Source organism: Cherax quadricarinatus, chromosome 89 (assembly GCF_038502225.1).
Source record: "Cherax quadricarinatus isolate ZL_2023a chromosome 89, ASM3850222v1, whole genome shotgun sequence".
In the NCBI taxonomy this organism is placed as follows: Eukaryota; Metazoa; Arthropoda; class Malacostraca; order Decapoda; family Parastacidae; genus Cherax; species Cherax quadricarinatus.
Window position 1 is genome coordinate 3,730,684 of NC_091380.1, and position 14,604 is coordinate 3,745,287.

Sequence of the window (14,604 nt, forward strand, 5' to 3'; positions counted from 1 at the left end):
AGTGTGACCTAAGTGTAAGTAGAAGTAACAAGAGGTACCTGAAATCTTTCATGTTTATGAGACAGAAAAAAAGACACCAGCAATCCTACCATCATGTAAAACAATTATAGGCTTTTGTTTTACACTCACTGGGTGGTTGCTGTCTACCAGCCTACTACATTATCAATACTGTCATCACTTAATAGCTAAGTTAAAGCAGCATGGCAATAATCTACATGTGAAGCAGTGATAATAAGCGACTTTCAGATTCAATCATTTATGTCTTTAAACTACATTAGATAGAAATGTAATGCTATAAGCTTACAAATAACTGGCCCAGCACTTTTAGCATAACCTAGGTAGATGCAGAACTTGAGCCGTCACATTATTATTATTATAATCAAGGGGGAAGTGCTAAACCTTGAGCCGTCACAAATCACATTCATTGTTTCCCTCACTTAACCCAACTTGTACATGCACATACTAGGGATTTAACTTTAGATTATCTTGCAGTTTATGAAGGCTTATTACATTTGTTCCCTAAATTTATATCACTACTGTACTGTACTGGATTATCTTTTTCTATATGTAAAACACAGTATATTATTACATTCCGGGGATATGTTAATCTCGTAGGAGTTATAAAGCACCTGGGTAATTGGAGGCAATTACAGTATGTTAAAAATGGTATAAAATACTGACAAGTTGATTCAACCATTATTTAAATTAATAATATTCTGCAAAATAATAGAGATTACCTGTACATTATCCTGGTAAGCAAAACATTAAACTTCCTTAATACTAAATGTATGTACAGTAAACCCTGGATTTAATAGATAATAGGGGGAAGAAGTTGGTGGATTGAGATGAGATTATTTTGCAGTGCTTGTGATAAAAATTGTGTAACCTACAGACTATCTGCAGTTTCCAAATTAACCCAGTGGATCTTGTCTAAAATTTCCAGTCTGTTAAAGACAAAATCCATTCATCATACAGTACAGCCAGATAGGTATTATTCTTGTTCTTATTATCATTATACTGTATTCATGGGGAAGTGCTAAACCTGTAAGGGTCACAAAGTACCTGATGCATTGAAGGTAAACATGATTAATGAAAGGCAGGAAAGGGTAGCTTCAATTCCTTGCATCAAGAGCTCATCACTAGCATCCAGGTATCCCCTCTTGATTTCTAAAACTGTTAATAGTAGGGATGGGATACCAAAATTTCTAAAGATACCAAGAGAGTTAGAGGTATTGGGAAGATTGAAGGAATATTTTGAAGAATTGTTAAATGTTGATGAAGATGGGGAAGAAGTGATTTTGTGTATTGGACAGGGAGGAATAACATCTTGCAGGAGTGAGGAAGAGTCAGTTGTGAGTGTGAGGGAAGTTCGTGAGGCAGTGGGAAGATTGAAAGGGGAAAAGCAGCTAGGATAAAGACAGAAATGTTAAAAGCAGGGGGAGAGGGGGGATATAGTTTTGGAGTGGTTAGTACTTTTATTTAACAAATGTATGGAAGAGGGTAAGGTACCTAGGGATTGGCAGAGAGCATGCATAGTTCCTTTGTATAAAGGCAAAGGGGACAAAAGAGTGTAAAAATTATAGGGGAATAAGCCTGTTGTGTATACCTGGTAAAGTGTATGGTAAAATTATTATTAAAAGAATTAAGAGTAAGACGGAGAGCAGGATCGCAGATGAACAAGGAGGCTTTAGAAAGGGTATGGGGCGTGTAGGCAAAGTGTTTACAGTGAAACATATAGGAGGACAGTATTTTAGATAAGGGTAAAAAGATTTTTGTGCCATTTATGGATTTGGAAAAAGCATATGATAGGGGAAGCAATGTGGCAGATGTTGCCAATGTATGGAATAAGAGGTAGGTTACTGAAAACAGTGAAAAGTTTTTACGAGGATAGTGAGGCTCAGGTTAGAATATGTAGATTATTATTATAATTATGGGGGAGTGCTAAACCTGTAGGATTATACAGTGTATGTGGGGGGGATGGAAGGTATTCAGGCTCAATACAGGGAACTGGAGCACATATCTAATTCCCTAGATCAAGAGCCCCTCACCAGCATCAAGGAACCTCCCATGAGGGAAGTATGTAGGATAGAGGGAGATTATTTCCCAGCAAAAGTAGGCCTTAGACAGGGATGTGTGATGTCACCATGGTTGTTCAGTACAGTATATTTATAAACGAGGTTGTAAGAGAAATGAATGCTCAGGTGTTCACAAGAGGTGTGGGGTTAAAAGATAAAGAATCTAACACAAAGTGGGAGTTGTCACAATTGCTCTTTGCTGATGACACTGTTTTTGGGAGATTCTGAAGATTATTATTATAATCAAGGGGGAAGTGCTAAACCCGGAGGATTATACAGCACCCGGGGGGGATGTGGAAGGCATTCAGGCTTAATTTGGGGAACTGGAGCACAGATCCAATTCCCTAAATCAAGAGCCCCTCACCAACATCAAGGAACCTTCCTTGAGGGGAGGGAGATTCTGAAGAGAAGTTGCAGAGGTTGGTGGATGAGTTTGGTAGGGTATGTGAAAGAATGAAATTAAAAGTGAATATAGGAAAGAGTAAGGTGATGAGGATAACAAAAAAAAATTAGGTAACGAAAGATTGGATATCACATTGGAGAGAGAGAGAATATAGAGGAAGTGAGTGTATTCATATATTTGGGTTTGGACTTGTCAACAGATGGGTCTATGAAAGATGAGGGGAATCATAAAACTGATGAGGAAAAAAAGGTGAGCGGTGTACTGAGGAGTCTGTGGAGACAAAGAACATTATACATGGAAGCAAAGAGGGTATGAGAGTATAGTTAGACCAACACTGTTATATGGGTGTGAATGTTGCAACAAGGAGAAGACTGGAGGCAGAGTATTATCCAGAAAGCTGAGGAGGGGTTGTTGAGGTGGTTCAGACATGTAGAGAGAATGGAATGAAATAGAATGACTCAGAGCATATAAATCTGTAGTGGAAGGCGAGTTAGGGGTTGGCCTAAGAAAGGTTGAAGGGAGGGGGTAAAGGAGGTTGTGTGCAAGGGGCTTGGATTTCCAGCAAGCATGTGTGAGCATGTTAGATAGGATCGAGTCAAGATAAATGGTTTTTATGACTTGACATGCTGTTGGAGTGTGAGCAAAGTAACATGAAGGGGTTCAGGAAAACAGGCAGGCCAGACATGAGTCCTAGAGATGGGGAGTACAGTGCCAGCACTCTGAAGGAGGCGTGTTAGTGTTGCAGCTTTATAACTGTAGTGTAAGCACACCTCTGGCAAGACACTGATGGAGTGAATGTTGATCAAAGTTTTTCTTTTTTGGGCCACCCTGCTTTGGTGGGAAATAGCTGATGTGTTAATAAATAAATAATAACCAACACTCAATTTCAGGCCAATACTGACACCATCAAAATAAACTAATACCCGCTAACACTGATACATTGGCACAATCCTAGTTGGTAGTAGAGGTATAGTAAGATGGTAAACTTTTATTGCATACAAATAAAGTTTTGGTTCTTCTACAGGAGTGAGGTACAAGGATGAAGATCGGACTGATGTAAACAAACTCCCGGTACTCAAATTTTCAGGACCTAATCTGTACTTCACCTTTAACCCAACCATCACAGATAATGATGAAGACTTGGACTGGGCTTCTGGAGTATTTGCTAAACTCTGCGCTGGCAGAGATAATGGGACCTGCACAAGTATTCTGTTCAGAAAAACATACCTTACAGGTACATAATTAAAATCTAAGCCTTGTTAAAACTTTTACCTGTAAAGACTTTGGAAAGCTATCGATCACAATACAATAAAATATCTAATTTCATTATTCTTAAGCCTCTTTGGGAGCTCCCTGTATTGAGGGGCAGCCATATTCACAAGTTTCCTGTGGTTGTAGCATTTTTTTTTTTCAACAAGTCGGCCGTCTCCCACTGAGGCAGGGTGACCCAAAAACAAAATCCCCAAAAAGAAAATACTTTCATCATCATTCAACACTTTCACCTCACTCACACATAATCACTGTTTTTGCAGAGGTGCCCAGAATACAAGAGTTTAGAAGTATATACGTATAAAAATACACAATATATCCCTCCAAACTGCCAATATCCCAAACCCCTCCTTTAGAGTGAAGGCATTGTACTTCCCATTTCCAGGACTCAAGTCTGGTTATATAAAATAACCGGTTTCCCTGAAACCCTTCACTAAATATTACCCTGCTCACACTCCAACAGCTCGTCAGGTCCCAAATACCATTCGTCTCCATTCACTCCTGTCTAACACACTCACGCATGCTTGCTGGAAGTCCAGACCCCTCGCCCACAACACCTCCTTTACCCTCTCCCCCCAACCTTTTCGAGGACGACCCCTACCCCGCCTTCCTTTCCCTATAGATTTATACGCTCTCCATGTCATTCTACTTTGATCCATTCTCTCTAAATGATCAAACCACCTCAACAAACCCTCTTCAGCCCTCTGACTAATACTTTTATTAACTCCACACCTTCTCCTAATTTCCACACTCCGAATTTTCTGCATAATATTTACACCACACATTGCCCTTAGACACAACATCTCCACTGCCTCCTCGCTGCAGCATTTACAACACAAGCTTCACACCCATATAAAAGTGTTGGTACAACTTTACTTTCATACATTCGCTTCTTTGCCTCCATAGATACCATTTTTTGCCTCCACGTATACCTCAATGCACCACTCACCTTTTTTCCTTCATCAATTCTATGATTAACCTCATCCTTCATAAATCCATCCGCTGACATATCAACTCCCAAATAGTATCTGAAAACATTCCTCCTCCCCAGTTCGATATCCAATTTTTCTTTATCTAAAATATTTGATACCCTCATCACCTTACTCTTTTCTATGTTCACTTTCAACTTTCTACCTTTACATACACTCCCAAATTCGTCCACTAATCTTTGCAATTTTTCTTTAGAATCTCCCATAAGCACAGTATCATCAGCAAAAAGTAACTGTCACTTCCCATTTTGTATTTAATTCCCCATAATTTAGTCCCACCCCTCTCCCGAACACCCTAGCATTTACTTCTTTTACAACCCCATCTATAAATATATTAAACAACCATGGTAACATTACACATCCCTGTCTAAGACCTACTTTTACCGGGAAGTATTGTCCCTCTCTTCTACACACCCTAACCTGAGCCTCACTATCCTCATAAAAACTCTTTACAGCATTTAGTAACTTACCACCTATTCCATATACAGTGGACCCCCGATTAACGATATTTTTTCATTCCAGAAGTATGTTCAGGTGCCAGTACTGACCGAATTTGTTCCCATAAGGAATATTGTGAAGTAGATTAGTCCATTTCAGACCCCCAAACATACACGTACAAACGCACTTACATAAATACACTTACATAATTGGTCGTATTGGGAGGTGATCGTTAAGCGGGGGTCCACTGTACTTGCAACCTATGCCACATTGCTCCTCTATCCACTCTATCATATGCCTTTTCTAAATCCATAAATGCAATAAAAACTTCCCTACCTTTATCTAAATACTGTTCACATATATGCTTCAATGTAAACACTTGATCTACACATCCCCTACCCACTCTAAAACGTCCTTGCTCATCCACAATCCTACATTCTGTCTTATCTCAAATTCTTTCAATAATAGCCCTACCGTACACTTTTCCTGGTATACTCAGTAAACTTGTAGAATATTAAATGAAAAATCTTTATACCACAATACAATATTTTCACTATGTGGAACCTCAAATATCGAACTTAATTCGTTCCAGGAGTTAGTTCTAAATTCGAAAAGTCTGAAAAGTGAAGCAATATTTCCCGTAAGAAATAATGGAAATACAATTAATCCGTTCCAGAAACCCAAAAATATTCACACAAAAAAAATACATTTTATAGAGATTAATTATAGTTTTACATACACACAACAAATATAGTGTTCAATTATGTAATAATAAATTTAAATAAACATATAACATTCTACTTACCTTAATTGAAGATTAGTGATGGCATCTGGAAGATAGGGAGGAGGAGAAACGGAGTTGGAGTTAGTGTTTGGAAAGGAAATCCCCCTCCATGAGGACTTCAGGTATCAAAGCCTTCTCTGGGGTTATTTCCTTTCTCTGTCTTTTAATGCCACTAGGACCAGCTTGAGAGTCACTGGACCCCTGTCTCACAAAATAGCTGTCCACAGTCCTCTGTTTCTGGTGCCTCTTTAACATTTACCTAAAATAGGACATGGTTCTGTCACTGAACTTGTTGCAAAGATGGCTTGTTTCAGCTTGCTCAGGGTGGTACTTCTCCACAAACATTTGAACATCATTCCACTTCTGTATTATTTCATTCTTCACATCTATGGTGTTTCTCACTTCTTTTACCACAGGGGTACCACTAGCAAGTTTCTTTGCTGTAATAAAGTTGGTAGAATTACCGACAATATGTAAAGTAAAAGGACACAAGTGCAACTAATGTGACATTTTATTGTGGCAACGTTTCGCTCTCCAGGAGCTTTATCAAGCCGTTACAAACAGTACATGGACACAGAGGGTATATATAGGCTCAGAGTGAGGTGCATTACTAGTGGTAGTACAGTAGTAATAGTAGTAGAAGTAATACAATATGTAGAACAATTAACTTGCACATGAGTAAACGATGTAAAGTCTATTACTTGGGAAACATAAAAATTGGTTAGACAAATATTTCTATTGGAGGCTGGATAGAGAAGGCCTGTTTCAATGTTCATTCTCTGTAATGTGCTTGTGTAGTATTAACAGGAGAGACTATGTGATAACAGGATTTACTGTTTTCAGGAGGATTCTTGCTAAGACTTCAGAGATGGTGAAGCTGCCTTTGTTTTGTTTAATTGTATTAGAAACAGCTATTAGTGAAGATTCAAGGCACTTGCGTCTGCGGAAATTAGTTTCTTTGATTACTAGTTGGGCTTCCCTGAACTTCATGAGATGATTGGTGGAATTTCGGTGTTGTACACAGGCGTTGTTCGAGTTATCGTTCCTACATGCATAAATGTGTTCATTGAGGCGGGTGTCGAGGTTTCTTGCTGTTTCACCTACATAAATCTTGTCGCAGCCTCCACAGGGTATAGTGTACACCCCTGCATTGACTGGTTCGTGGTGCTTGGATTTTGTTCTGGTTAGATCCTTTATCGAAGTGCTGGAAGCGATGGCGACTCTGGTGTTAGCTTGTTTAAGTACTTTAGAAACGTTCAGTGCAACCTGGCTGTTGGGAAGAATTATAACTTTTTTGGGAGTGGTGTTGGTGCGTGGAGAATTAATGATCTGAAGGGCTCTTTTCTTGCAGTCTTTGATGAAAAAGGAAGGATCTCACACACTTCTATTCCAGTCAAGATACTAGGACCAAAAGAGGCATCATCATCGGGTTTTTCCTAAGAGCATATCGAATTTGTAGTCCTGAGTTTCTTGACGAGGAATGTACCTACATTCACAGAACCTTCACAGATTTACATTTTCCTTCCTTTTTCATCAAAGACTGCAAGAAAAGAGCCCTTCAGATCATTAATTCTCCACGCACCAACACCACTCCCAACAAAGTTATAATTCTTCCCAACAGCCAGGTTGCACTAAACGTTTCTAAAGTACTTTCACAAGCTAACACCAGAGTCGCCATCGCTTCCAGCACTTCGATAAAGGATCTAACCAGAACAAAATCCAAGCACCACGAACCAGTCAATGCAGGGGTCTACACTATACCCTGTGGAGGCTGCGACAAGATTTATGTAGGTGAAACAGCAAGAAACCTCGACACCCGCCTCAATGAACACATTTATGCATGTAGGAACGATAACTTGAACAACGCCTGTGTACAACACCGAAATTCCACCAACCATCTCATGAAGTTCAGGGAAGCCCAACTAGTAATCAAAGAAACTAATTTCCGCAGACGCAAGTGCCTTGAATCTTCACTAATAGCTGTTTCTAATACAATTAAACAAAACAAAGGCAGCTTCACCATCTCTGAAGTCTTAGCAAGAATCCTCCTGAAAACAGTAAATCCTGCTATCACATAGTCTCTCCTGTTAATACTACACAAGCACATTACAGAGAATGAACATTGAAACAGGCCTTCTCTATCCAGCCTCCAATAGAAATATTTGTCTAACCAATTTTTATGTTTCCCAAGTAATAGCCTTTACATCATTTACTCATGTGCAAGTTAATTGTTCTACATATTGTATTACTTCTACTACTACTACTACTGTACTACCACTAGTAATGCACCTCACTCTGAGCCTATATATACCCTCTGTGTCCATGTACTGTTTGTAACGGCTTGATAAAGCTCCTGGAGAGCGAAACGTTGCCACAATAAAATGTCACATTAGTTGCACTTGTGTCCTTTTACTTTACAAGTTTCTTTGCTTCCATTGTAGCTTATTTCACAGTCCCACAAGCACTAAACAATATGAAATAATCGTAAAATGTTTGAATGAGAGCGCAGGTTAGTGTTCACTCAAGCATCAACAAAACCAGACTGGCTCATGGCGCCTGCATGGGGACACGGACAGACCGGGCTGCCAGACAGGTCTGGTACCCGGCAGTTCGAAAATATGGGCGAGTTCAATAATAGGGACAAAGTTGGTTCGAAAAAAGGGTTCTATTTTCGAAGAGTTCGATAAGCGATACATTCGAAATTTGAGGTTCCACTGTATAATTCAAAAGCAATGATTTAGAATAAAGTGCCTAAACTTGTAGTTTTTATCACATACTTTTCTTGAATCCAAGTTTCAGCGCTCCTTCCCCATTACCTAATACTTTATAATTTTTCTTCATTGGCGCAAAATAATATTCACTACTTTCTTTTAATCTTTTGTGAGTGGTTATTTTAAGTGGTTATTTTACTGTTTATTTATAGTTCATATTCTTAACTGAGTCACTGATTATGTCCTTGAATTGTCTTTTTTTGATGGGTGTGAAACACTACAGCAACATTTTTATTTAAATTTTGGTTTAACATATATTCGAAACAGTTTTCTGGGGGAAAATGCAAAACCTGTTGGGGTCACACACTGGAAGATTTTCAGTCAGTTTGGCCTACCTGTATTTTACACATCAAATTACATTAAATCCTAAAGATAATTCTATCAACCACAGTTGATGGATGAGATGGTGACTGCCGCAAGTGGGCTTATGATCAATTTACACAATCACTAAACTGAAAAGCTAGCTACACTGTATGCAGAAATTCTAGGAGAGAGAGCTTGTACTGGCTGATGAAAATTAGTTATATTTCATCATGAATTTGCTCACATTTAACCATCAACACTACTTAATATTTTTAGCAAAGTGTAAAGAGTACCCCTAACCATGCATTTTCCACAGCCTGTGGAGTGGAGAAACTCCTCAGTGTTCTTCATAAGAAAGGAGTGAGGGTAACTGAGAACTTGCACATCTATTCATCACATATTCTTTCTCCAGACAGTGACAATAAACTCAAGAATCTTGCCCACACTCTTAATCTTAGTGAAGTCTGCTGGCATCAGAGGTATGAGAACTCCACTAATGACTGTAAAGTATTACAATGATTAACAGGATTAAAAATAGTTAAAATTATGAATTGGTGGCATATGAAACTCTACTCATTGTCTACAGTTTTAAACAAGAAATTATGCTACAGTGAATTTAAATTATATAATGGGTAACAAAGGAATACAGCTTCTCCTCACTTAGCAACATACACGTTTACCGATGACTTGGACTTACGGCGGGCTCTCTGACCAGTATGCATACCTAAATAATGTATATTAGAGCCAATTTCCTCTATTCTGTTTATTACAATATACAGTACACTTCTGTATAAACATTTAAAAATATACCAGAAATATTATAAATGGTGCAAAGGTGACATTAAAACAGTATCAAAGATGGTTGACAAACCCACTACCATTATACAGTGGACCCCCGCATAACGATCACCTCCGAATGCGACCAATTATGTAAGTGTATTTATGTAAGTGCGTTTGTACGTGTATGTTTGGGGGGTGAAATGGACTAATCTACTTCACAATATTCCTTATGGGAACAAATTCGGTCAGTACTGGCACCTGAACATACTTCTGGAGTGAAAAAATATCATTAACCGGGGGTCCACTGTAGTATGCTCCTCACTTAGGGACAAATTCGTTTACCGACGTGGTCTTAGGAATGGAACTCCATTGTTAAGTGAGGAGAGGCTGTAATTTTAACGCTACTTGGTAAAGTGAAACCTTAATTTAATTGACTAATGGGAGGGGGAGTGGCTGCTAATGTCAAGCATCCATTAAATTTAAATAATGAGACTGTCTTGTCATGACTGCAATAATGATAATTATGGAATCAACTGACTTTGTTGTTTCCAAAATTAATTTACCCAGCAGATCGTGACAGAAAATTCTGAAATCTGCAAACTTTGTTTCCAGATTATACACTGTCAAGATTTTATGTTAAACTCAAAATCCATTAAATTGAAGTGTTGCTGTATTTACCTTTTTTGGTCAGCTGTATTTTGAAAATATCAAAAGCAACTGCTATATAATTATAAACATACTTGTTTAACAAGTTGCTGTAACTCACTTTTCATTTTAAGTGTCAAAGCTGCTACGCCTCAAAAATTAATTTCTTAATTCTGGATGAGGAACTGTTAATGAGCCTGAGAAAATACTTTCTAATTTGTTTGTTTTTTATTCAATAACTAGATTCTTTTTTAATTCCTATACATTATCCCGTCAAACCTGGTTATCATTTATCCGTTTGTCCAAAAAAATCATCATTCTGACCTTTCTTTCATAAATACAATTCATTAACTTCTCACTGGAAGGGCTTTAATTAATTAAGTTTTTTAATGTATCAGCAGTTTTTCACTAATGCAGGATAACCTAAATTATTACTGTGTATTCCAGGAAAAATACAAGTAATCAGGTTTGTGAAGGAGCTTAAAAATCCTTGGATAAAAAGAGCTCCCTCACCAGCCTCAGGATGCCCTCCCTTCCTGGAAGGGTAGGAGTGGTGCAGAAAAAGAAGCAAATTCACTGTCACTCATTCTGTGTTTTCCCAGAAATCCAACCACAATACAAATGGCTAAACTGTAACATCCAACCTTCTGAGTGTAGGCATTATACTTCCCATCTCTAGGACTCTAGTCTAGCTAAGCAGTTTCATATATGTTATCTCGCTTATATAGGTCGTAAGATCACAAACAGGTTTTGGTCGTTTTGACAAGACTGTAATGAAGTACCACTAAAACCTGCATGCAGTTTTGATTTGGCAATGAACAAAACTGTGGTCTGTGATGAGTGGCATTAAATCCAGAAAAAGTAGCAGTAAAAAATAAGGAATATATCTGGTTACTTTGGCCAAGGCCAAATGAAAAGACAGAAAAATTCATTTATCAACTTCTTAAGAAAAATATGACCAAGTAATTCAGACTTGAGTCCTGGAGATGGGAAGTACAGTGCCTGCACTCTGAAGGAGGGGTGTTAATGTTGCAGTTTAAAAACTGTAGTGTAAAGCACCCTTCTGGCAAGACAGTGATGGAGTGAATGATGGTGAAAGTTTTTCTTTTTCGGGCCACCCTGCCTTGGTGGGAATCGGCCAGTGTGATAATAAAAAAAAAAAAAAAAAAATTCACTGCTGTAACACTTTCAGGAATATTGTGGAAGTCCCAAGACATTTGGCAGTTCAAATTGGCACAGGGGAAATAAAGGAAGTGCACAAGGGTAGGGGTCATCCCAGGAACAATTGGAGGGGAGTCATACAAGAGGTTTTGAGTTTTAGGTGCTTGAGCATCAAGCAGGCTTACCTTTGATGAGTTGCGAGAGGTTTTTTTCTGCTCCCAGAGCCTACCCTTGGGCCAGGCTTGTTTGGTGCAAGCATGATAGGAATGAATGGAGAAAAGTAGTTTTTAATGAACATTCTATTGGAATTTGAGGTTAGGTAACTTTTATAAAGGATTCAGAGAAACTGATTAGGATTCAGGTCCTAGAGGTAGGAAGTACAGTGCCTGTGCTGATGGAGGTGGGGATGTTGGAGGGTAATCTGAGTGTGATGTCAGCACACTTTTGGAAAGACAGTGATTGACTGAATGGCAAATTTTCTAATTTAGGTTACCCTACCTTGGTGGGAGATGGCTGTTAAAAAAAAAAAAAGATAGATAAATGTCACTGAAGAAAGAATAGTAGTGGTACAAGAGATTTCAATTTGCATGCTTATATTGACTGCATTTACATAAATTCCAGATGAGATGGGATTAATTAAACAAATATCTCCAACAAACTTGTTTTTGTGTGAAGATTAACCTTATAAATGATCTTTCCACAGCTCATGGAGGAAAGAAACTCCTCAAGGCTCTTCACAAGAAGACAGTGAGGGTGACAACTCGTTTGGACATTTATACACTGCATGCCATTACTAGAGAGAGTAACAAAGAACTCGAAGAACTTGCCGTAACGCTTAATCTAAGTCCACTCTTCTTACACTCTAGGAATACAGGAGTAGTGAACTGAGTGCACTGTTCTACTTTAGTGATTGTAATGTATTGTTTCTGTTAAAGTATTTTAAATTACTCAGCCATTTACTGTACTTGGGCTTAATTTTTTTTCTTTACTGTACCATATTGGATTATTAAAATCAAGGGAGAAAGGCTGAACTCAGTGGGTTCACAGAGCATCCAGGAAATGGAAGATAATCAAATTGGATTAGAGGAAGGGTAGCTTCAATTCCTTGGATCAAGATCACTTTTCCAGTCTTTAAACACTGCTGTAAATTATTATAATGGGAAAGTGCTAAGCCTCCAGGGCTTGTATAGTGCTGGGAACTATTATATAGTTTGTGTGTAATGTCAAGGGTGAGTGTGCCACAGTGGCAGAGTACCTGATTAGCAGTCTGTGAATTATATTGTGCACTACAGGCAGCCAGCAATAATAGCCTGGTTGATCGGGCCCTGATGAAGGAGTGGGCCACAGGGGTGACAACTCCCAGAACACCTTCTGGGTAAAGAACTGTGTACCACTAACATGTCCTGCCTCTTGTGAGACGAAGTGTTTGAGCCATTACACTTTATATGTATTAATATTTTAATGTTTATGTAAAAAATTGCTGTTTTTTAGTCTGAAGATTATATGATTATTAAACAATCTCTAATTGTAAATAAATTTTATTGTTCAATACAGCATTTTAATTAGAGGGGATGAGGGTGCACTTAACCTGTAGGGGCAATATAATGCCATCAAAGGAAGTCCAGTTCCTTTGATCAAGAACCCTTCACTGGCATCAAGACATCTATAGTTTCCAATTTGTAAATTTAAATTTTCATTTTAATTAATAATTTTACAATTTTTACCTTAACTATTAATTTTGATTCTGTCCATAGCATGTACAGAAATACAGTAGGGCCCCACTTATACGGCAGGTTAGGTTCCAGGCTACCGCTGTAAAGTGGAAATCACCGTAAAGTGGAACACCCTTTTTTTCCACTTATAAATGCATACAAATACTAGATAACAAGTTTACACTAACATATATTAAGTTAGCAATAGAACCAGGCATCAAAAAACAATAAAAAAGTACAATACACACATAGTGCACTCATTACTTACCTTAAAATATTTATAGTCTTAATCTAGGGTGAGACAAGTAGTATTTATTGTAAGAAATCAAGTGTGGTATGTATGGTAGTCAGCCAGGCTACCATACCAGGCCACACCACCCACACATACTATTCTATGATATTTAAGCATCCCAGAGCGATAAAATGCATATACAGTTTACTCATTACTTACTTTAAAATATTTGTAGTCTTAATCTAGGGTGAGATGAGTAGTATTTATTGTAAAAAATCAAGTGTGGTATGTATGGTAGTCAGCCGGGCTACCATACCAGGCCAACCCACCCACACATATTCTATGATATTTAAGCATCCCAGAGCAATAAAATGTATATACAGTTCACTCATTACTTACCTTAAAATATTTGTAGTCTTAATGTAGGGTCAGGAGTAAGTAAATGAGATAAAACGAATAAATGAGAGAGAAAGAATGAGTGCATGAGAGAGGACAGGCGCAGAGTTATGTAAACAAACCAGGTGAAGGTAAGTTGTGTAAACAAAGTGTACACGTCTGGTTTGTGTACAAGTTACATTGTGTACAGGTTGTCTCTACATTGATACGGTAGAGTAAATAAAGAAGAACACTCCCATTCTCATGTAACATCATTTTGAGAAGAAATGATGCTCTGAGTGAAGGCAGTGGAAATAAGTCACTCTGTCTGACTTTTTTGGGTTATCCTGGGTTCTCTACACATATGCTGTTATGTATGATAATCTATGTAACTGTATTTGTGTATATCTGAATAAACTTACATACATACAAAAGGAATAATTTTCTACAGTTACCCCCAGTAACACATTTTCTCTTATGTTAGATTAGAGAATTATTATTATTATAATCAAAAAGAAGCGCTAAGCCACAAGGGCTATACAGCTAGATTAGAGAAAATGTTATTCTTGCCATCACTTGTACAAGTTATCAGGCTCCCACATCTCATATTTATGTTTATTTATTCAACTGTGGGGTGTATTTATCATCTTTATATGTTATGTATCAT

General features: G+C 38.0%; 1 protein-coding gene across 7 annotated transcripts in view; it reads left to right on the forward strand.

The window, feature by feature from the left end:
- The window catches only part of LOC128697174 (uncharacterized), a 29,753-nt gene extending 16,586 nt beyond the window's left edge, over nucleotides 1-13,167 (forward strand). For 5 of the 7 annotated variants that reach the window (XM_053788699.2, XM_053788696.2, XM_053788698.2 and 2 more), the window contains 3 exons: nucleotides 3,503-3,712; nucleotides 9,349-9,511; nucleotides 12,322-13,167. In XM_053788699.2, the coding sequence (XP_053644674.1) occupies nucleotides 3,503-3,712; nucleotides 9,349-9,511; nucleotides 12,322-12,415 (467 nt within the window). In that variant the 3' untranslated portion in view covers nucleotides 12,416-13,167. The remainder of the gene's footprint in view (nucleotides 1-3,502; nucleotides 3,713-9,348; nucleotides 9,512-12,321) is intronic. The other 2 variants (XM_053788702.2, XM_053788701.2) reach the window with 2 other exon arrangements.
- Nucleotides 13,168-14,604: the final 1,437 nt, after the last annotated feature.